This window comes from Saccostrea cucullata, unplaced genomic scaffold, assembly GCF_032062105.1.
Source record: "Saccostrea cucullata isolate Sc308-1 unplaced genomic scaffold, CSIRO_AGI_Scuc_v1 ctg2886, whole genome shotgun sequence".
Taxonomy (NCBI): Eukaryota; Metazoa; Mollusca; class Bivalvia; order Ostreida; family Ostreidae; genus Saccostrea; species Saccostrea cuccullata.
In genome coordinates this window covers 1,337-27,419 of record NW_026938034.1, presented here as the reverse complement: position 1 = coordinate 27,419, position 26,083 = coordinate 1,337, and the positions used below count along the sequence as shown (strand labels likewise).

Sequence of the window (26,083 nt, the reverse complement as noted above, 5' to 3'; positions counted from 1 at the left end):
ATTTCTTTTCACCACAGAAATACTAGGTATAGAATGTATGTTACATCGCCCAGATATGACATCATCCAGTGTATTTCCTATGGGCCTGAAAGGATGTGATGTGCCTCGTCCAAATGAGCTTCCTATGGAATCTTGACTAAAGCGAATTTCGGATGGTTTAAGGTACATTCTTGTGCTTATTCCACACAACGAATTAATGTAAATGCAAATAAAGCAATGGTATCTGATTTCCAGCTTTATATAACTATAAATAGATTTTGGATTTTTTTTTTTTTTTTCTGTTTTGAAAACAATTTTGAAAAATGTACATCAGCATTTAACGTGTCGTTCAATTTGTATAAGTGCAAATTACATTGTATTAATCACCAATATTTCCCGAATTCATTTATTCTCTATTTCTTCATATATACACTTGGGCAAAATAATAAGTTAAAATGCACGTTTGTCATGTTCTAATCAATTCATTCTCTGTCAACCAAATAAGTTTTTTTAATGTTAAAAAAATTAAGCACCAAACATTTCAAAATGCAAACAAAGGGAATAATCAATGCATTTGAAAATGAATTTTATTTCGCGATTGGGAAGGGATTTTTCTTTCTTTATTTTCCACAAAAGCTAAGCACTTAATATAAAAAAAGAATACATATATATTTTTCCTCTCGATTTAATTAAACGCTATATTCAAAAACAAAAGATTATATTCATGATATTTTCTTTGATTTTCCTTGTGCCTTTTCTCAACACCGTGTCATAGGCTGCGAGATCATAGTTGAACAGCAATTTCGAGATTGCAATCATTATCAACAAGGATTTAAACGACTTATTTGGAAAACGAAGGCATCTTAAGTCTCTTTTCTTGATGATTTATTAACTATATTTTAAGAAGTCAGACTGTTTCCAGCAATTTCTGTGAAGACAAGGAAATATAAAATACTTGACGCGGTACCGTTTTGATATCCTTTCACCTTGTGATAAGATATCATTTCTACTCTATAAAGTATCACAGTATTTTTTGTTTTAAAATTTAATTAAAAAAAATTAAATTCAGTATTATTGAGATATATTGAAAAAGTAGAATTAAATAAAAAGACAACCAAATTTACATATGTGTATTAATCACGTAAACAAGTTCAAACCTGCTAAACTAACCCACATAAACTACCAAAATTACTACACTGTATTATCAAGATTGTTATTGATAAAACAATAGGTCCAAAACAAACAATCTTCATGAGACATCTTCTCTTATATATATCTCTTTTGCCATGTTCTTCATTTGAACTTCTCTGTTGTTCCACGACTGGTCCTGACAGCATCCTAGAACCATCATCAACAGACACAACATGCAAATGAACGCACTCTTCCGATATGTCTTCGTCTTTATCGGTCTCGTTGTTTGATTTGACATGTGGTGTCCTCCTCCAAAGGCTACCACCTGGATCCCCTCTCACTTGGACCGACCGTCCTTCGTTCTCGGTTGTGAATTTATCGATATTAATGTATCTTGTCTCACAAACGTAAATTCTCTCACATTTTCCCCGTTTTTCACCTTTTTGGAAGACCCACAACCTTCTATTGTCTGTACCACTGACCATGTCGTTTCTTCACTGAAATGGCGGGTATTGAATGAATACTACATTGTCCAGACAAAATATCGTCTAGTGTTCGTCCAATAGGCCGATATGGATGTGAAGTGTAATGGCCGAATGAATTTCCAATGGAATCTTGGCTGAAACGAATATCGAAAGGTTTCAGAAAAATTTTGAAGGTATTTGATGGACCATCGACTGATGGCTTTACTGTCTTTAATATTTTCTGGATAAAAGAATCGAAAGGAAAGACTGCACCGTTATCAAAAAAATGCTGTGGAATTATGCATTCTGGTAAGGTGAATAAAAATTTCAATATTTTATAGCACTTTTAAAATACTTTTGATTTGGCAACATTGGGTTTTGGACAAAGGTGTATACTGATATTTTTTGTTTAATTGCAGGAGAGACTTAAATCAACTTGTATATTATTATTTTTTAAACAAAATCAAAAGACGTTGATGTCCAACTTGCATTCTGACTGTGTGCGTTTTTATTTTATATAATCTATTTGCATTATTACAACATTGTTGTTCTTTAGTTTCTTTCATATTCACTCATTTTTTAAAATTAATAATTAATATGAAATATAATATCATCAAAAGACTTAACGAATAAAACAAGATTAAATTAATGCTAACATAATAACTGTTAAGCTTTTTTGATAAACCTAAGTTTATAATTTAAAAATGGGGAACCATTTTTTTTCATTTCTCTTAGAGATGATTCTCTATTAAAATGAAATAATGTAATCAAAATATTTTTTTTTAATTTGATATATACAGAGATACAGTAATTAAACGACTGTAAAGCATGTATAAAATATGATATATTTCACATAATAAAATTAAAAGACTTTTCAAAATTACCAAATAAAAGTTATACATAACACAGTTTACAAAGAGCTTCAAGATTCTAGTACTTGGTAAATTTTGTAAATAAACATTTCTAGTATTCCTTTTCTCATAAAAATAGTATTCTATACAAAACACCTAGCATTCTGTAATATGTTGCTTCTCGTATGTTTTGAAATGGTATTTCTTGAAGAGAGTTTCGATAGGACAAAAAGGCCCCTTGATGGTCCCCGCAGATCTCTTGACAGATTCCAAGAATTTGCCATGATATATGTAGAAAAAATCTTGGATTTTGCAACCCCTCCTCATAATGAAGAAGGTTATACAGTTCATACAGAGTTTCCTTTTGTTTATGTGGGTTACCACGGTAACATAAAATTAGCAACATGAGTGTCATAACATATGGCGGCACATAAATACCATCGATATTTTTTATTAGTTTGCACTCTAATTCTAATTCTTTAATCATATTATCGTTATCAAGTAAAATGGGTTTTGTTACTACCCATCTTATTTTCTGACTCAGCGACAGTCCTTCAAGATAGTTCTCTTCTTCTGCATCATATTCATGCACAAATATAATACAACGCTGTGCAACAATACTTTTTATCATTTTTAGATATCTGATTGCCTCTACAGTTTTACCCATTGAGTACAGAAATAAAGCCAAATAAATCCTATCCGAAGAAAATCCCGTATCTGTACTAGTTTTTAAGAATTTCAAACAAGCATACGAAGTTCTCAATCTGCTTTTGTTGCAGACATTGTTAGATGTATTGTATAAATAATAGACAACGTCTCTGAGAATTGTTGATATAAATTTTCTTAGAGCAACTTGTTGCCTTGGATTGAGGTTTGACATCAGTAAGTACTTAACTGCAGAATAAAGAGGATTGAAACAAAGTCTGGCATTAAAACACATCGTCCAAGGTGAATCGTTGAAACTAATTTCATGAAAAAGTTCGCAATCAAGGCATAATTCAGAAATGATATTTGACTCAGCAGTACTTAAAACGTATCGTCTATTACAAATCGCCAGTGTTAAGTAGTCTCTGATCGAGTGACAATGTAACAAGCATGCAATCCCTAAATTGTAATTTTCAAAAAGTTTTTCAAGCAATACATGTCGTGAATGTCCATATATTTTCGATATGAATATATTATTTACAGGCATAAAGAAGTTTGGAAGGCATTCACGATGCACACATGATATTAAAAACTTAAAACACACCCAAAATCCTGACAATAGATTTGGTGGATCCCAACTCACTTCTTTATTATTTTGAATTACCCAAAATAAAACTGTTTTCATAAAATATGAACAAAGAAGGGACTGTCCAGTTTTATCCTCCACTGTAAGAACCTCTTTTAAAAATAACTTCAGCAATCCATAACACATAAACTGTGTGTGATTCATGCAGTATACAAGTTTTTGCTCGGCAATAGAGAATGAAATTCTCCATTCCAAGTCTTCCTCTGGGGATTCTTTGAACCCAATTGGTACAACATGACATCCTGAGTTGGCGATATCACTTAAAACAGGATTCGGGGGCCATGCTTGAGACCTACATCTAAGAGTAAACGCAGAGGCAATGGATGGCCAGAGACGACATGCAAAACAGTATGCAAATTCATATTTAGTATAGAAATCCCTTCCACTCATACAAGGCCCATGTTGTACAGGATTTTCTTTAACAAGTGATGCTGCCATTTTTCTGTATTTTGAGCTTGATATATATATCCTATCATTTTTTTCTTCGCACGATACAATGACTGTATCTCCAGCACATGACTGTATGACAACATTGTTTGTAGAAGGCAGTAGCTGTAACAAAGCATATCCAGGAGGAGTCTCAAAACACTCCATTAGGAGCAAAGTACATCGTTTTATGTTGTATTTAGCTATATGATTTAAATCCCATAAAACATGATGATCAGTTAGCCACACCATAAAGTCTATGTCTGATGCAAACCGACCGAACCCCTCTCTCATACTTCCACTGACCATAACTCTCAGTCCATGTGGTTTTACTGGCTTCTTTAACATATCACTAATATCAGCTACTTCTCGTCTTATGGATACTTGTGTTGGCGTACCTACAATCCAACACATAACCACGTAGACTGTCTCTGATATCTTGGGTGCTTGCTCCATTCTGATTAAAGAAAACGTAATAATTAAAACATTGAACATATGTATTTCACCCTTAATTTCTTCGAGAACAAATGAATCTTTGGTTATTTCAAATGAGACCTTGAAAACTAAGGTCCCATATCACGATAAGAATCCTACTACTTAATGGCCTTGAGTATAGGTCTTAATTTGAAACCATTCACAAGGACATTTCTGTTTGAGTTAAAAAAAAATGTGGTCCCCTACTTTCGGTGTAATTGGGGGTGAGATGTCATTTTTATGGTATATTGTATCAAATATGAACGCCCTTTCATATGTCCATAAAAGTTGCTGATCAGGCGTCATAGAGAAGTAATATAACCTGCACCGGTTAGAATATTTTCGATCGTACTTAGAACATACTTCTGTGTATTAAATCAATTGTAAAACACAATGTCATTTTCCTGGGGGTTTATTTTTTGGGGTATAGACCCACAGACTGACGTTTCTTATGAAATGTAAAGTCTATAGACACAACTACTAAAAATCCTTCATCCAAGAAATTTCCTAACAAAGTCCTCAAAATTTGGCAACACGAAGGAATGTGGCTATACCGTATGGGAAGCCCTTTTGCTATTTAATCAGAAATACATTTTATCGTAAAATTACAGAGATATCTCTCATTTTAGAGAGATATTTCTTAGAAATAAATATATCTCCCAACTTAAAGAAATATCTCTCATTTTTAAGAGATGTCTCTATAAGAAAAAGATATCTCTTGAACTTTTTCTCTTTTACGTGAACAGATATCTTTTTTCCTTGAGAGATATTTCTAAGGTGAAATGATATATATACGAAAATTAAAGAGACATCTCTTTCACCTAGAGAGATTTCTCTTTTCGTTTTGGAGATTTCTTTCCAAGTTAAAGAAATATCTCTTTAAGTAAATGAGATATCTCTCTTAGTGTATCTTACGAGATATCTCTCAAAGTGAAAGAGATATCTTTGAAAAGTGTCCGAAAGAGATATATCTCAAGCAAAACGAGATATCTCTTTATTGCAAAGAGATATCTCTCTTTATTATGTTTATATAAATTCCATTTGAAATGACTTCTCCCATTACTGGAAGTAAGATTTCTTTTAACAGAAGTACATTAAAGTGTTTTTATATTTCGACATGTTTATAATGGGCCTTTACGAGAAGCGCTGACTTAAACATTTGACGAATCATACTCACACTAGGAAAGTGTATGGAATCTCTTTTAAGATATAAATATTTAGCACAACATTTAATTAAAGAAAAATAATGGGTTAGTTCAGTTGCACAAATAAGTTGCCCTTGAAGAAAACGACAGTCACCCTACCCTCAAATCCAGGCCTTGACATATAAGTGCCCCTAATAGCATTACTATGACCACTAAGAAAGGTTTTCTTATCCATTATCAATTCTGTACCTCCGTAGATGACACAGGTTTTAATGTCCAAGTAAACAATCAACTGTAAAAGTCAGTTCTTCTCGTAAAAGTCCAATATTCTACATTATAGCTTTACTAAACATGATAAGTAATTCAGTGTTTTCTAGATTTCAAAGAAGTAGGTATGGTTTCCATACAAATTTTGCCCTGTGATTTTCTAAAAGATGAAACTGGTGTAAAAGTTGAAAACTCATGCTTTTTAAATAATTGAAATTCAATGCAGAAAAATGATACAAGTAATTTTTCTCACATGTTTGTAAATACTATTTATGACGTCATAAACATGTGCATTTTCCCGTTTTTTCTTAAAAAGTTGCAGAAAACACCAATTTTCAATGGAATTTTCTTTCAGATAACATTGTCCACAGGCATCGCCCACAAAGATCTCGAGATATGTGATTTGTTATTGAATTTTGCACAAAATATCAAAACATTAACGTGGGCGACGGCTGTGGACACTGTTTTCTAAAGGAAAATCACCCTCGAAATGTGCCATTTTGAGGCTTTTTCTGTTGAAAATAGAGAAATGCTTCACATTGATGACGTCATATTTGCAGAATGGTAAACCTTTATGTCATATTCTTACCTGATTTATCAGAGTCATTTATTTAACTAATATTTAAGCCAGTTTCAAAACTTTTTGATGTCATTACATTTTTAGAGCGCAATAAAGCTAAAACCATACCTTCTTCTTAGTAATAGTTGATTATTTCATAGGCTGAGAAAATTCGGCCCATTGCATTTGAGATTTTATGCTTACTTTCGTTTTTCTTATGTTAAACTTTTATTATTAGCAAAATTATTCCAAAGACTTTACTTCTTGTTTCGCTTTCGTTTTAAAGGGGAGAACTGATTAATATTGTAAGGATCACTGGAAAATAGATATCTCTTAATTTCACTAAAAGAGATACATGTATCTCATTAGCTTAGAAATATATCTCTTTTTGAAAATCTAAAGAGATATCTCTCTAACTAGGAAAGATATCTCTTAGTCTTGTTAAAGAGATATCTCTCTAACTTTAACTCTCTAACCCTTGCTTAAAGAGATATCTTGAAGAAATGTCTCTCTAGCTTATAAAGATATCCCTCTAAGTAAAAGAGATATATATCATACAAAAAGAGATATCCTCTAAGGCATAACGATATCTCTATTTGTCAAAGAAATATCGCTACATGCAAGCTAAGAGAGATTTCTCTGTTGTTGAAAGAAACCTTTTGTTTCACGAATAAATAGTATAAAGGGCTTGCCATAATATGGTAAACTACAAATGCCAGATTTGCTGTATTTAGTCATATTATTTTAAAAATTTGTAAAATAGAAAGGTTGAAGTCGTAACGTTTATCATAAGTCTTGCTCTTAGTTTCCTATTAATACCTTTCCTTTTTTTTTCTCGTAAAATATTCAAATACGCATTGAACAGATGAGTCAGACTTTGAAGTCTTTCATTTTGAGTTCAAATTGATATAACAAATCAAATAGGGAGTTAAATAAATATTGTTTAGAATTAATAGAACATCGTCCATATATCGTATTGTCTAATTGAAAGCCAAACATGAGTTTTCCCTCATTTCATGTAGTAGTGTTTGGACTAATTCTGCTTTATATGAAAACAAATACAGTGGAGCCTCATTTATCCGGACGCTTTGGTTCCTAGTCAATTTGTCCGGATATGTGAAGCATCCGGATATCTGAATTACCAGTTAAACAAGACAAAATAACGTTAAAAAATTCTGTTCCGATGAAAAATCGCCCAGATACTGAAGCATCCGGATATCTGGCGTTCGGATATCTGAAGGTTCACTGTAATCGTATGTATTCTTGGAAATTCCTGTATAAATACTGAAATGTCATATATTTTGATGCTACTGACTATAATTACACTTTCTGATATTAAATTTTTAAAAAGTTTTAACACCTGTTTTAAAATATCTTCTTGTATAACGGCTTTCCCGGTCCATCCCGGGCTTTAATACGCAAAATTGTAAAATTAAAAAATCCAGATGATTTCCGAAATTTTTTTGGGCGAATTTTCGTTGATTAATAATAAGCGAAGCTCAACTGACAAAAGATAAAAACAAAACTAGATGCAAGCAACGAGTAGGTCTTCCGTCCGATTTTTCGATGAGATATGATTTTGAGTTTGATCTTTGTTAAAACATAATGATATCATGCTTTCTCTCATTTGATTAAATTCTTTTCATTTAAATAATATTATCCACTCAAAACAAACAGCTTGATAGGCATCCAGTGCCCTTACGAAAAGATATTGCAGTATCAGAACTTAATGATTTGATTAAACGATGTGAATTGCAGGATATCTGGCGAGAACGAAACCCCGACAAACGATGTTACACATTTCATAGGGGCAATTCAAAATCAAGAATAGATTATTTCCTTACAAGTGAAAATATACTACACAAAATAAACAATTGTGCTATTGTCCATTTCCCATTTAGCGATCACGATTTGATAACATTAAAACTACAATTAGATAATATCCAAAGAGGCCCAGGGTTATGGACAATGAATCATAAAACATTAACAAACGACGACTTCCGAAAAACATTTGTTGAATTCTGGGAAAATAACAAGAAAAGCTTAGTTAACTGTCATGATATTCTATACTGGTGGGACTTAACTAAATATAAGATAAAAACATTGTGTATTGAGATGTCAAAAAAATTAAATGTTAATAAACAAAAACTAGAGAAATTAGAAAAAGAATTAGAAGAAATTAAAAACAATCCGATGACAAATAAAAAGTATCAAAATGACCTTGGGCAAAAAATAAAAGAAATTTATATAGATAAGACAGAAGCGGCAATAATACGATCAAAATGTAGATGGTTTAAAGAAGGAGAAGCTCCTTCGAAATATTTCTTTCAATTAGAAAAGAGTAATGGAGAGAAAAAATTGTGGAATAGAATAAAAACAGAAAATGGTACCTATAAAACTGACATTGATTCAATCATCGAAGAGCAAATTAATTTTTATTACAAATTACTAAATACGGAAGGTTGGGATAGTGAAAGTGGGGAACTATTATTAGCGGAAGTACAATGTAAATTAGACGATTGTGATGTAACCATGCTCGATAGTGATATAAGCGATCAAGAAATATATCTAGCAGTGATGTCATTAAAGCCAAATAAATCTCCCGGTGAAGATGGGATTTTATCAACTTTTTATCAGATATACTGGGATATAATTAAAAATGAATTTTCAAAAGTTATAAAACACATTTTTCATAAGGCCACACTTTGTGACTCGCAAACAAAAGGAGTCATTTCATTAATACATAAAGGGAATGAAAGAGAAGATATAAAAAATTGGAGACCTTTAACAATGCTGAACAATGATTATAAAATTATAGCTAAAATACTCGCCGAGAGATTAAAAAAAGTTCTACCTAAATTAATTCACCCAGACCAAAAAGGATTTGTTAAAGGCAGAAACATAAGTGATGCAAATAGACTGATTCAAGATATTATTGATTATGCTGATAATGAAGATTTAGAAGGAGCAATTATATTTCTAGATCAACAAAAAGCGTTCGATAGAATTGAATGGGGTTGGGTAGAAGCAACATTAAAAAGATTTAACTTTGGTAAAAAATATTGCGATTGGATAAAAATGCTTCTTATTAAATCAAAAACATGCATTAAAACTAATGGATTTGTATCTAAATACTTTCCAATCTCAAGATCGGCAAGACAAGGTTGCCCTATTGCTCCATTGCTATATGTTCTTCAAATAGAGCCTATGGCCTGTGCTATTAGACAAAATCCGCAGATAAAGGGTATTTTAATTCCTAACAAAGATAAAAAAATAGAATGTAAGATAAATATGTTCGCAGACGATACACAACTTTTTAATAAGGACGAAGAATCTATAATACATTCCTTCAATGTGTTAGAAATATATGAAAAAGCCTCTGGGGCAAAAATCAATTTCTCGAAAACAAAGGGCCTGTTTATAGGCAAATCAAAAGGTAAAACACCAAAATTTAAAAAGATACAGTGGATAAAAACTAATATAAAAACTTTGGGGGTAAATCATGGATATGGTATTGATACTACTGCAATATGGTTGGAAAAAATAGAAAAAATAAAGAACAGCTTGCATGTCTGGAAAACTAGGAACCTTACATTCAAAGGGAAAACTTTGATAATAAAAAATTTGATAATTCCAATTATTGGCTATGAAATCGAAATGAGGGGAATACCTGATATATATGCAAAACAAATAAATGATATTGTCTGGTCTTTTATTTGGGATAATAAATTAAATAAAATTGACAGAAACGTGTGCTGCTTAAGCAAGAACGAAGGAGGAATGAACATGATAAATTTATTCAATTTTATAAAAAGTAAACAAATAAAAACAATTTATAAAATCATGCATTCAAAGTTAGAAACATGGAATGCTATTGGTAAATACTGGTTACAGAGTAAAGATATGCATTCAAGTCAAGAATATTTCTTATGCACTTGTTCAGATTTATCTCCAATTTCCTTAAATAACATGTCTAGTTTTTATAAGAAAGCACTCATCGCATACAGCGAATTTCAGTCAAAATTTGTGCCAGAGAATCGAGAGGAAATACTTAACCTCTCACTCTTTGGTAATAAACTTATACAATTCCAAGGGAAAAGCCTATATGTGGAATCATTTATCAAAAGTGGTTTATTAAAAATTAAAGACATTTGGAATGATGCGGAAAATTGTTTTAAATATAACGACACCATTTTTAACAAATTAGTAGACAAAAGATGTTGGATATTTGAATATAGTAAAATAAAATCAGCCATTCCTAAACTGTTTTATCCAATACTGAAAAGAAAAAGCTCAGTATCAAATAACGAAACAAAACTCCCTTATAAATTGAATAATAATTTACTTATAAAAAGAGATACTAATAAAGTGGAAACCTTTGAAGATATCAAGCTAAAGAACATAGAAAAAATATTAAACAAGACAATAATTCCAAAATGTCAAGAAAAATGGGAAAATATTTACCAAAATAACATACAGTGGAACTTAGTTTGGGACAGTATTTCAAAAATGAAAGTTAAAAATAAAATTCAAGAATTCCAATGGAAATGCGTGCATAATATATTGTATACTGAAGATAAATTATGTAAAATCGGACTATCCAATGGTTTATGCAACCTATGTAAAAATCATAACGAAAATCAACAACACCTCTTTTTCCATTGCACAAAAGTTAAAACAACACTTAAATTATTAGAAGATATAATTGAAAATGTGCTGCAACTAAATGGAACTTTACAAATTAACCAACAAACAATAACATTAGGCTACCTGAAAGAACCGCAAACCCAAAGAAACGTTGTTAACATTTTCATATGTATTTATGTATTTATAAATGGGTCATATGGAAAACAAGAAATAAAATTAAATATGAGAATTTAAAAATAACTGACTTCAGCATTAAAAGCGCATTCAAAAATGAAATGAAATCGAATGTTTCACTTTTACAATCACATGATTTGACAAATTTCAAAGAGAAAATTAATCATATATTTCAAAATTACTTGTGATTCTAATACTAGTGTATGCTCCCGTGATAAACAATATATACATGTACATGTATTCAAATTTTAAATGCACTATAAGACACAATATGTTTTTTGCTATGTTATTTTTCATGGTTCTGGAAACTTTATGTTTAAAATATGATTAAAATTATGTATGTGAGGAAAAAAATTTCCTGTCTTTGTAAAATTCATTCATTCTGAAGTTTCATTTATGGTATACTGATCATTAATAGATGAAAATACTTTATACTTTTAGTTTTATACTTCGACCTCTGTAGGGGTAAATTATCCGGTAAAGTGTCAGTCATTTTGGCTGGAACTAGAAATTTGAGTGATCAATATTCAATTCATTTTCTAATTTTATAATGAAAAATTTAATCAATCCATGTTTTGTTATTATACATGTATTATTATACATGTATTTGGTATTGTTTGATTTATTCTATTTTTTTCTTTCATAGAAAATGAAGGTATAGTAGCTGACATATAGTGTACATGTACCACTTGAAGATTTGTCCCCCTTGTAAATACAAGAAACGCAAAGGTAATTCTTTGTGAGAAAAGAGAGAATGAATAATAAAATTTTTCAAACCATACAACAAAAACTACTTTGAATAATTAGTATGCAACCAACCATTTACACTTGAATTTCGCAGTTTTATTTCTTTAACATTGAAAAAAATCAAATTTGAGATTTTTGTAGCTCTACTGGTCAGAGATCAGAATAGCTTATGCAATAGGAAGGTGTCCCCCGTCCATCCGTCTAGCTGTCCATCTGTCCATTTGTCTGTAATTTTTGTAAACGCTACTCCTCCTATAATTTTGGTATGATTTCAATATAATGTGGAACACAAGTAGACTACACTTAGATACATAATTCTATTTATTGCTGCCTATTGCAAAGTTTCAAATCCAAGTGTTACTTTTTCTTTGTTATACATATACAGACCAGTAGACCAGTAGAGCTGCAGCCTAATCAGAGACTTAGGGTTTATCCTTTTCATCACAAAGCAACTTTCTTTTTTTCAGTATATACAGATACACATAAAAGGAGACATCATCTCATGATCTGTGGATCCAAAACTTTAAGGACAAAACTTTTGATAATTCATTCATGTAAAGAGTGCTGACTGGAATATTGAATATCTAATGAATGGAACCAAGAGAAATAATTATGCCCCCCTTCGAAGAAGGGAGGGCATATTGCTTTGCTGCTGTCTGTCGGTCGGTCCGTCGGTCTGTCGGTCCACTTAGTTTCCGTTCATTTTCTTCGCAACCGTTGCACATACTTAAATAAAATTTGGTATACAGATATATCTCATGAATATCTAGGTCAAGTTCTGTTTAGGGTATGATCGTGCCATTTTTGACATAGTTATGCCCCTTGGACTTAGAAAAATTCTAATTATTTGCAGTTTCCATTCATTTTCTTTACAACCGTTGCACATACTGAGATGAAATTTAGTATACAGATACATCACATAGATATCTAGGTCAAGTTCTGGTTTTGGTACGATCGCACCATTTTTCACAGAGTAATGCCCCTTGGACTTAGAAAAATTCCAATTATTTGCTGTTTCTGTTCATTTTCTTCACAATTATTGCATATACTGAGATGAAATTTAGTATACAGATATATCACATGAACATCTAAAACAAGATCAAGTTTGGGAACAATCGCACCATTTTTGACAGAGTGATGCCCCTTGGACTTAGAAAAATTCCAATTATTTGCAGTTTCCGTTCATTTTCTTTGCAACCGTTTCACATACTGAGATGAAATTTAATATACAGATTTATCAGATGAATATCTAGGCCAAGTTATGTTTTAGATATGATCGCATCATTTTCACAGAGTTATGCCCCTTGGACATAGAAAAATTCCAATTATTTGCAGTTTCCGTGCATTTTCTTCACAACCGTTGCACATGCTGAGATTAAATTTAGTATACAGATTTATCAGATGAATATCTAAGTCAAATTCTGTTTTGGGTACGATCGTGCCATTTTGACAGAGTTATGCCCCTTGGACTTGGAAAAATTACAATTTGGGGGGAGGGGGCATAAGTGTTTTACAAACATCTCTTAATTGTTTAATAAGTATTTTATTGTATATTACTCTTTTTATTCATCAGTCAAATTTCTGAATTAAAAATTAAATTTAAAGGATTAAATAAGTTTTTTATTATTATTTTGATTAGAACAAGTTCTTTAATTTATTATTCTCTTACATGTATATGTAAACAAGCATTTAAGGTCATACGCAGCATAGTTTGCACTTTATTGGGTTCTTCCCTGGAGTTGAAGAGCTCCACTAAAAGAAGGATGTGTGCAATATTTTTATTGTCTATACATGGATTTGTAAATCTCTTCTAAAGCAATTTTGATGAAAAAAAAGCTTGAATTTTATATGTTTTGTAATTTTTGTACATTTTTCTTTGAATAATGCAAACATTTTCAAGCTTTAATGTCTGTTCAAAATCCCCGGAAATGCATGCTGATTTTTTGTCTAAAAATTTGTAATATGGAAGACCATACATGTATTCAAAGTTTAAATTTAGAATATCTTGAAAAATTATTAGTATATAGGTAAGGTACCTTATGAATGTCCTTAAATGTCAAATGAAGGGATTTGTACCTTTATTCAATGAAATATGGAACTCATGAAGCTGAATCTTATATGGAAGCATCCCTGGGTAGTGAAGATTCCAAATTATTCAAATCATGACCCCTGGGGGTTGGGTGGGGCCACAATGGGGAATCAAAGTTTTACATAGAAATATATAGGAAAAATCTTTGAAAATCTTCTTCTCAAGAACCACTGGGCCATAAAAGCTGAAACTTGTGTGGAAGTTACCTGGGATAGTGTAGATTTTAAATTTTTCAAATCATGATCCCCAGGGGGTAGGGAGGGGCCACAATGGGGAATGAAAGTTTTACATAGAATTATATTGGAAAAATCTTCTACTCAAAAACCACTGGGCCAGAAAAAACTTATATGGAAGCATCCCGGGGTAGTGTAGATTCTAAATTGTACAGATCATGTCCCCTGGGGGTTGGGCAGGGCGACAATGGGGAATCAAAGTTTTACATAGAAATATATAGGAAAAATCTTTGAAAATCTTCTTCTTAACAATCACTGGGCCAGAAAAGCTGAAACTTATGTGGAAGCATCCTTGGGTAGTGTAGATTCTAAATTGCTGTAATCATGACCCCGGGGGATAGAGCGGGGCCACATTGGGGATTAAAAGTTTTACAATGGGGAATCAAAGCATCACATTGTAGTGAAGATTTCAAATTGTCTAAATTATGATCAGTGGGGTAGGATGGGGTCACAATATGTATTACGAGGGGAAAATCTGGTAAGGAAGGGAACAGTCAAAGCTTCTCAGGTGAGCGATGTGTCCCATGGGCCTTTTGTTTTGCAATGAATGGATGTAAGAATTTCGAGGAATTAATTCAGAACTGAGCACACTTTTTCGAATGCATTAATATACATTTTTTTCATTGGGTGGCACTGTAGCTCTCTGGTCTGTCAACATATATTTTTTTCAGAGAGCTACAGTTCTGCAGCTACTTAAGTGTAAAATATTTGAATTTAAGTACATATTTTAAAGAACATTGATATTTATAACGGCGTCTGTGGCGTAATCCGTAGCGCATTGGACTGACAATTGGAGTTCGCTCCCCGGTGTGGGCGCAGTCAGTTTTCATAGTCACTACTGTATACAGTCAGTTTAGTGAATATGCGTGCGGATCTAACATCTTATTTAAATTACACACATATTGCTGAGGTATAAGTTGAATACTCAATTTTTTATATGATTTCATTATGCTATATTCACATCTGCATGGGTATTAACAGTGAGCATCAACTTACTGTGGCTTTTATGTGTTATGGGGTGTCCAAAATCAAGGTGCATACTGACGTTAAACAAAGAAGAAACTTGCAGAGGCCTAAGGTGACTAAATGGCTTTTATCAGTTGAATCCATGTCAATGCATGGTGCTTAGTTATTATATGTACGAAAAAAGAATAAGTAAAAGATCAGCAGAGCACATTTACTATAGAAGTAATAGAACTAAGGGAAACTTGTTTTCTACTGGATGATATGAAACATATTAGAGTACCACCGCAAATATTCTGGATCCATGCCCTTTCATCATGTTTATTTTTGAACGGGTTCAATAAACTGTCAACGATTCTTGATATGTTTCTAATGTGTAGGTAGAAAGTTTTGAAATTAGTGAAAAGGTAGTTGAATATTTTTAATGCAATCTACCAATAAATGTGCATAATGATTGAAGATGGTTGAATTTTTTTCCATTATTTTCTGTACATTTGTCAGATCGGGTTCGTTGTGTGTAAAATTAATTCCAGCTGTCATTGGAACAAAACAAAGCATGATCAGGATCAAGAAAATTAAATGTAAACATTAGGTAAATTATTACAGTTTGTGCATTTGAATAAGTTTTAAAACTCTCTAAGAATCTTAGAATGATTGATATGACCCAATGTCGTGATTTTTTTAATTAGAAACCTATCAGTTTAGTGCAACAAACAGGCAAAGATTTAACAACGTGATCATGTTGTAAAACTTTACAAATGGCACGTATGCAATAAATTAACCTAAATGATGAGAAGGAAAATAAACAAAAAAGATTTGTTTCTTTCATAATTGTAATTTTTATTTTTCCCATTCAAAGGAAGAAAATAAGGTAATCTACATACAAGGGAAATTGTCTTTTTACTTAAAAAAAAAAACAAACCAAAAACCCTGAAAATTATAGAGATAAATTCACTGTTGATTTTAGTGCTATTTCATGTGAAATCTTTTATCATTGAAAAAATTAAACATTACCCCAAAATTGGTTAATTTTAAGAAATAAAAAAAATGGTTTAGGAAACACATAACTTAAAAAGTTAAATGAAAATAAATAATGAAAAGTAGTTAAACTGTTCAATAGTTTCTCTGTTTAATTTAAAACTTTTGTTTCATTATCCCATGGGAGAATTTTTATCTATTTTGAAATGAATATGGGATAAATCCCACATTTATAAAGAGATGGGAGATTATTTTCTGTAAACAAGTATATGGGATATTTTGTCCCATTATAAAGCATTTATGGGATTTTTAAACTTCTATGGGAGAAAAAATCCCACAGAATACCTTTTTCTCCCACAGAATAATGGTGGGATATTGGTTAGGAGAAAAAATCCCACCATTATCCCATGGGATTTCTTGATTTCAGGTGTAATATCTTTTTACCTAGAAGATAATCAGGTGTAAATTTTGGTTCATGTGTTAAGTTTTAAAAAATCCCATCAGATGACATAAATAATTTCCACATATCTTTTGAAAAGTGGTTGGCGAAACTCCGGACAAATGTCGTGTCCGGAGTTAAATGTCGCACTGTTTGTTGTTTTTTTTTTTTATATAATCTAATTTTATTATCACAAAACTCTGCATATTGATCCTGTTTTTAAGATGTAAAACAAAAAAAGACCAGTATTTTAGGGTGACCTGGCCCTAAATACTAGTTACAGTGAGATTGATATAGACTTTTTTCTTCTTTTTTTTACACAATCTCCACTGCAACAAGGGTCATGCTTCTATTGATGTTAAACGAATACTTTGATTTTATATATAAAAGTGGTAAAAATTTTCTTTGAGATACTTATGTATATGTATGAAAATGAAGTCAATAATTATATATTAGCATAATGTGAAAAATTCTGTGTTCAAATATATTGAAATATATTAAATAATATTATATTGATCCAGGGAGCTCCTGGCACCCCTGGTGAAGTATTACCAGAGGGCTTCTGCGGAAGTTTTACCTCACTGTTATGTTGTACATTATTGAATAAATGATTTGGGAAAAAAAAAAAAAAAAAAAAAAAATTAAAGTGGACAAAAAAAAAAAAAAAAAAAAAAAAAAAAAAAAAAAAAAAAATATTATCCATGCGGGGCCAGCCCCCTTTTCTTCATTTCAAATGATAAGGCTCGTAAATTTAAAGATTTTTGTTTAACAATTATTTCATAAATTTCTTTTCGTTTTCGAGCTATGCAGAATAGAATAGAGCCAGCCCTTCAAGTCCTTAATGGGGGCCGTTTTGCAAAAATTGAATGGTTGTATATTGTTTAGAATACGATTCTGGGCATCTTTTATTCAATACACCATATCAAAATATTTCTCCCTTTGGAGATAGAAAGAAGCAAAGATTTAGCATCTTAGCCCCTTATGACCCCTTATCACGTAAAGCATGATCATACCTACTGAATATATTGTTGTAGATTGTTAAGATAAACATTTTTGCTTCACAAATGTTTAACAAAATCTTGAGAGTTAAAGAGTTATAATTTAAAACGTTTTGGCCCTCTAGGCCCCTTATTTGAGGGGTCAGACCCTTTTTCTTCCAATAAAATGAAAGAACTTGTAATTATAAACAACTTTTGTTATATATCTTTTAACATATTATGTACAGGTACAAAGATATCAAAGAAAACGTATCAAATTTTGCGAGATATTTGCGAGTCTATTGTTTGAGCCCAGACGAGCTTCAAATTCTTTATCGCTGGAAAGATATAGAATCAAGAGAGCAATTCTACTATACTTCCTCTACCTTAACTAAAAATCTCAACTCAATATCTTTATTGGTTTCGGAGTGATTGCTAGGACAAGCTGACCCTCTGAAAATCAGTAAACGGCCATATCTCACGACCGGAAGTACCGTCATCAATATAAAAAATTTCCAATAAGTTTCAGATCAATATCTATCAGATCTAAAAGTTTCGTGAAAATCGACCAAGCCGTTTCCGAGAACTAGTGTGCACAAAATCGGTAAGAAAAAAATAGAATAAAAACGATAAAATCTTCCGTTTGAAACGAAATACCTTAATTAGAAATCTTAAAAAACCAATGATGTTTAATATAATTATATAAATACATGTATAATAAAAGACAGTTCTGTTCCGATTTATCGATATTAAAAGCCAAAAATTAGAGTCTTGTATTTAAATATAGTAGTATACATGTACATAGAAGCTAAACTTTTCAATAAAAAAAAAAAAATAATGGAACAAATCTCAAGCCTACCTGTAAAACCAAGCAACGTTACCTTACATGAAAAATAAACGAGGAAAAATTTCAGACCGGAAATATCTAGTAATTGAACTTTAATAGAAGATGATAATTGTACGGTACAGTAAAAAGGTCTAACAATTTTTAAAAAATCGAAGTAGAAATTGTGTTGGGACAAAGAATATTGCAATTCATTGCTACAGTTAAATGGATTTGAATTCAAACATTATTAATAATGATAAATATTATGATTCTCTCCAAAAAAAAAAAACAAACAAACAAAAAACAACAAAGTATTTTCAAAGAATTCAGATTTTAAAAAAATAATTAAATCGACCAACGAAGAGAACCCGTACAAGAAAACTCCAATTTAGATAATTTCTAGTTTTACAGAATTGGAATTAACTGTTCTTGTAAATACTCTTGAGCTTTATATGTCCGTGGCGGCATCTCGTTAAATTATTTTGAAATGAGGTAATTAAAACTCAGATCTTCAAAACTTGTATACCCCCAGCTATCAATAAACTATACCAATTACGATGTACACTAGCATTATCTGCGAACACTAATCAAAACAATTTTATCCTATTTGTGAAGCAAAAGATCAAGTTAAACAGTGTATGATATTAGGGAATTCTGAAACGATATAACATTTATTTCCTACGTATTTACTATGTAAAATGTATTTTATCCGAGAAACCGAATAGCAGTTTTATTAACCGATACTCGCATCGTTCGACGGTTAACCCGGTTACTCGTTGACAACACAATAAATATTAAGATTCTCTTCAATTGATAAGAACAAGGTACATAAATAAATTATGAAATGAACATTTACGTATTGAATAGCAATAAGTAAATTTTGAGAGAGATGGTATCTAATTCATGGATTCCTCCAAACAAAGAACTACTGTAACATTTTTTTTCTAAATATTTGGCCCTGTGTCTGCTCCGTACTTTAATTGATTGAATGTACGCGGGGTTTTTTACGGAAAATTTTCTCTATTTAATTATAGTTATTTACTTTAAAGGTACATGTAAGGTAAAATGTGAAAAAAAAGTTTATATTATTTCCTGGTTTATCCCATTAGTGAACTAGATAATTGTAGCTATGAAAATAAATGCATTCAATAACTGATGCTTAAACAAAGAGAGAAAAGTCACATAAAATGCTTCTTAAAGATTTTGCTCCAAATCTACGTCATTTTTAAAAATATATACACATCTTTTAAATACATGCAGATAATTATTCATGCAATGGCACTTTACTTCATTATAATTATTTGTCAACATTAGGTCAATCTTTCGCGTGATACATCTTTTGCCATGTTTGTTTATACACAACGATTGGGTTACATTTGTCATATTATTTCGACAACTTTCTTTGTCAACACCCACAGGAAAATTTCCTTGTTTTAATTTGAGAGAAATCGTTTAGAAACGAAAATATTTTTAGCGATTTGATACTATGGAAAAAATGAAGATATGATATCGTATACAAAACATGGAGAGGATAAATCATGGACCCTTGAAACATTTGAGGCGGGGTCAGGTGCCTACGAGGTGGCGTTCTATGTTTAAGTAAAAGTAATCATCAAAAATACTCATAAAAGTATCTCTGAATCCAAAAAGTTATGTAAATCTATCCACAGTATTTCTTTAAAGTTAAAGATTAAAGTTAATCATATTACATAGGGGGAATTGTCAAATCGCCAACATTTTTGCAGAAAAAGCGAATTGGAATATCAACAATGCATTTTCTAATTGCAAATTGATCAACAAATATATTTTAAATTAAGAAGCCATAGATATCCAGACATTCAGAGAAATCGTCATGATTTTTATACTTATTTGGTATTTTTATCTTCTATTTCCGTCATGTATTCGATAACACATGGTGTAAAAGGCTTTTTGTTATCATTGCAAGAAAACACAAATCACTTCTCATTTCGTATCATGCTAATAAGCTTTGGTAAATAAGACTGGATTCAAGAAAATCTTATTTCTATAAAACTGTATCAATTTTTTCTCCTTTTATAGGGTACAGATTTCAACTTTTATAAGACCTTTTCTAAGACTTCCAAACACCTTGAATCTTATAAAGATGAATAAAATGAAAATTAGAGCATGAAAAAATTTCGTCTTCAAGCTTCATTTTCATGCATTTCAAATTAATTATTAATTTTTGGAGTTATCCTTCCTGGCTTAGGATCGGATATCCTTAATCGGAACTATAAATTATCTGATGTAATGTTAACATTTTTTTCTTTTTCAGTAAAAAAAATTGTCTGATGGAATGGCTAGAAAAAACACATCATCACAGATCTATAGTTTTTAAATAAAAAACACAGTTTCTTGTTTTCTTTTTACCAATAACTTGATTATTTTATAGCAAGTATTCACATGTTTATGAAAAAGAATCTGATAGAAAAAAAAAAATGACAACACATACTTATTTCATTAGCATCAAAAACAGCAAAAAATTGATCACTTTGTCAAATTTATTTATGTTTCTCTGTTATTATAACAGACCAAAACCAAGTCAACTGAACTAGATTTATTTTGATGAATAAAAGGAAAAACATCAGCAGTATTGAAAGAAGGATACGGAGATACATGTAACGAACAGTATTCAATATCAAAGTCCATAAAACAATATAAAATAGGAGCAGAGCAAACACGGACATCCGAAACATCAGAGATGGGATCAGGTGCCATGGAGGAGTGAGCATCCCCTGCTGATCGGTCACACCCGCTGTGTGCTCCTTGTTATGATCGGGAAATAACGGAAAAACCAGTCGTTAATTCAGTGTATAAATAATCGACAAACAATTAGTATGAAAAACGTCAGTCAGCATTTGACTCAATGATAAATTGTATTTGCTGACAAGGTCATTATATCGACATAGAACTTACGAAATGATGACTTTAAGCGAAACTGCTTCTATTCTTGTTTCATCAACTTATTGCCAATAATTTACCTCGTTTTGGAAATTATTCATACGTAGAGCAGGCTCTTACGTATCGAATCAACTGAGAACGTGAAAAATGGAATTTATTCCAATGACACAAAGCAAAACTACAAATAGTTAGGAAGTCAGAAGTGAATAGAGAAAAATCTTTGGCATCATATTATGCAAGCTGACCACCTTAACTTAAACAATCCATAAATCAGGAATGTCTGCCATCAAAAAGGGTGGGATAAAATAAAATGAACATATACAAATAAATAAAGAAAAAAATGTCCACTAATATCAAACCATCAAAAAAATATAATTCCCATTCAAACCATGATAAAAGTAAATGAATATGATGAAGATTTTAAGTTATTCCCACATGTATAATTCGACGCTTCGGGGCATATTATTTTACATGTCTCTTAAAATTGAACTATCTGTGTGAGATAGTTTTAGGTAATACAACAAAAACGTAGAAATGTCATTGTAGTTGATGTGTTTCTCGATATATCAAGATCCTCTAATAGACAGTTTTCAAAAAATGGTGATATTAAATATAAACACAAGGAATCCACCCAATTCTAAGAATACACAAATAGATAAAATTAGCTTCTTTGAACAGTCTTTATAAGCACAAAGTTATGTAAACTTTTTCCAAATAATTATCTTAAAATCTTCTTAAACATTTGAAAGTACATTTTCTTTCATTCCAAGTCTTTTCAACAAATTATTTATCAGATGATAAAATAGAGAGGAAAATGTGGATAAGAAAAAATATCACTATTAAAAATGCTATTGTAGTAAAAAGACGATTCTTTTCTTAGAGTTACACTTATTTGATGGTTTTCTGGACATATTTTCCATGTTCAAAATGATACTTTCCGTTTTATGGTTAAGTGCCTTTGAAATTAAAATCTTGCTTTCTATTTGACCTCTTCATTCAATGTTAATATTGTCAACCATTCCTTCTTTTGCCATCATGTACTCCTTGACAAGCATGTTTTCTCCCAAGTCTTCCACAACTCTTTTGGGATCCACAATTGTTCCCCTCATATCTGTCACTGAAGATCTGTTTAAATTGTTTGAAAACATTGCTGGTCTTTGAACAGGCACGCTAATACTACTTTTATCAGGAAGGAGTGTTATCGATGACTCTTTATGATTGTTTGCGTTGACAAAAGTCATTTCAGAAAAAGGGACAAAAGAATCAACATCCATATCTTCTATTTCTCTCTCTGTGACATTGACTGAATAATTTTGTTTGCAATCTAATAATGTTCCACAAAGATCATCTTCCGAATGTCTCGGAAACATGAAATTCACAGAACTGCTTGCCGAAAGAACAGAAGTATCTTGACCTTTTTGCCTGATGTTGATCTCTATATTCATTTTGTTGTTTTCATGAAGGGATTGGACTTTTCTGTTGAAATTTTTCGAGCAATTTCTTTTGATTTCCTTTTCACCTCCGGCATATTTCTCCAAAGTGAACCTCCGGGGTTCCCCCTGATTTGTATAGAAACACCACTGTTTGTAGTTTTAAATTTACCGTAATCGGTATAACTTGTTATTCTGACGAATATTTCACTGCATTTCCCTCGTTTCTTTCTGTAAAGGGAAGGAAAAATTAAAGATTGGCCGCGCTTATAATATTCACTCAAGCTGTAACAGATTATCGTGTTGATATCCTTTCACCTTGTGAAAAGATATCATTTTCACTCTAAAAATAAGTTAAAGTATTTTTTGTTTTAAACTTTTGATATTCAATAAAAGCATATATTCAAGATTATTTAAGGAATGACTCTAATTCTTGGCCAGATTATCGAGTATAATATGGTTTGGGTCAGTTTACGCTTTATAATCCGCGAAGCGGATTATAAAAAAGCGTAAACTGACTCAAACCATATTATACTCGATAATCTGGCCAAGAATTAGAGTCATTCCTTATAATTTAATTTTAAAATAATTAAACAACTGGGGATGTAAAATTGTGTTGTTTTTATTAGTTCAAATTTACCGCGCAATAATACAACCGTAGTAACGGAAGTGATGGGAAGCAAGGGGAGGTAAAAACTGATAAATTACATAGATCTAGCAGTCATGATGCTTGTTTACATGAGGTAAGATCGAGCAACTGTTTGAAGTTAAAGGTACATTCATTAAATCTGGAATTTTTCATGAATCCGAAGGACTGGAAATGAGGGGATTGATGGATACAGATGATTCAGCTGGTTGTCAAGGGGGTGTGTCCCCATACCAAACCAGATTATACAAAATGTTATGCGTTCCTTTTTGGAAATCAACCAATGAGAGACAAGAATACATACAGAATTAAATTATTAAGAAATATTGAAAAAATAGAATTAAATAAAACGACAACCAAATTTGTATACTGTAGAAGTACTTTTTTCCGCGTAGTATTAATTTACGCTATGTACGCGGACACAAATTTTCCGCGGAAATTTATGCAAGCGTACTTAATATAAATGTAAGGCATATAGTGACAGTCTAAGAAATCCGCGTAATTTTCTACCCACTGATTAAACAGAAATTGAGATTCCGCGGAATTATGACCCCGTGGAAAAAAGTACTTCTACAGTATCGGTATGTATATTGATCACACAAACAAGTTCAAACCTGGTAAACTAACCCACATAAACTACCACAAGCTAATTCAGAGAATTTGTGTCCCCCGCTTAGGGAAAAAGTATACCATGCGCAGTTCGGGGAGGGGGGTTGTCGGATCCCCCTGACTTAAGTTGAAAAATTATTAAATGTATACATGTACACATACTGAAGCAAATAAAATATGCCAATATGGATATAAAGATTTGATTGCTTATTCTTTATTATGAGTATAGAAGATTCTTTTTATATGGAATATTTATCACTCTGTGATGATGATTTTATGAGTTTGTAGAAGCCACACCTTATAAATTTTTCATTTCACATGTTGAATACTATCATTTAGTTAAAAAAAAAAATATCAGAAAAAAAAAAATATACGTCGTCCTGGACTCGAACCCGGATCTCCCGCACATGAAGCGAGAGACATACCACTACGCCACGAAGCCTCTCTACTCCCTACTGTTTATTTAAACTATTAGTATATACAAAGATGAAGTCACATACATGTATATATTTTCAAAATTTAACACAATGCATTGTGTCTAATTTAACCTTTATTAAACAGTTCTAATAGATGTAGTTAGAATATAGAGTCCGCCGAGAACCTGTTCTATACGTAATAACTCTCCTCATGTCCCTGTGCTAAAAATAGCGACATGTAATACAATAAATACTTCTAAAACAAACGGGGCGGGACACTTTGAGATGGGTGAGAGAGATCTTAGGGACTTTTGGTATAAAATTCAATTGCAAAAACTCAAAATCTTCTTGAAATATCGCCTGTAAAAGAAAGTGTTACACACAGACAGAATGTATAAATTTACGACCTTGAACTTTGACCTTTTGACCTCAAAATCAATAGGGGTCTTCCTTAGGCCATAGGAAGTTGTTATGTAAAATTTCATGGCAAAAGCTCAAAGGGTTCTCGAGATATCGTGTGGAAACGAAAGTGTTATAACAGACAGAATTTGCGAATTTATGACCTTGAACTTTGACCCTTTGACCTCAAAATCAATAGGGGTCTTCTTTAGTCCATAGGGAGTTGCTATGCAAAATTTCATAGCGAAAGCTCAAAGCTCGAGATATCGTGTGGAAACGAAAGCGTTACAGACAGACAGAAAGACGGACAGACGGACGGACGGACGGACGGACGGACGGACAGACGGACGGACGGACAAACCCAAATTAATATCCCCCACTTTTCAAGCGGGGGACAAAAATTACTGTAATTAGAACTTTTATTGATAAAACAATAATTCCAAATCAAACGCTCTTCATGAGACATCTTCTCTTATATCTATCTCTTTCGCCATATTCTTCATTTTGACTTCTCTGTTGTTCCACGACTGGTCCAGAGAGCATCCTAGAACCATCATCAACCGACACAACATGTAACTGAACACACTCCTCCGATGTGTCTTCGTCTTCATCGGTCTCGTTGATTGCTTTGACATGTGGTGTTCTCCTCCAAAAGGCTACCACCTGGATCCCCTTTCACTCGAACTGACCGTCCTTTGTTCTCGGTTGTGAATTTATCGATGTTATTGTATCTTGTCTCGCAAACGAAAATTCTCTTACATTTCCCCCGTTTCTTAGCTTCTTAGAAGACCCACAACCTCCTACTGTCTGCAGTGTACCACTGACCATGTCGTTTCTTCACTGAAATGGCGGGTATTGAATGAATACTACATTGTCCAGACAAAATATCGTGTAGTGTTTGTCCAATAGGCCGATATGGATGTGAAGTGTAATGGCTGAATGAATTTCCAATGGAATCTTGGCTGAAACGAATTTCGGAAGGTTTCAGAAACATTTTGTAGGTA

General features: G+C 31.9%; 1 protein-coding gene across 1 annotated transcript; it reads right to left on the bottom strand.

Annotated features, from left to right (window-relative positions):
• Positions 1-1,658: 1,658 nt before the first annotated feature.
• Positions 1,659-4,598, bottom strand: LOC134249304 (uncharacterized). The gene is made up of 2 exons (XM_062731668.1): positions 3,767-4,598; positions 1,659-1,729 (listed from the first exon to the last, which is right to left on the bottom strand). The coding sequence occupies exons 1-2, from the start codon at positions 4,596-4,598 to the stop codon at positions 1,659-1,661; spliced, it is 903 nt and encodes a 300-aa protein (XP_062587652.1).
• Positions 4,599-26,083: the final 21,485 nt, after the last annotated feature.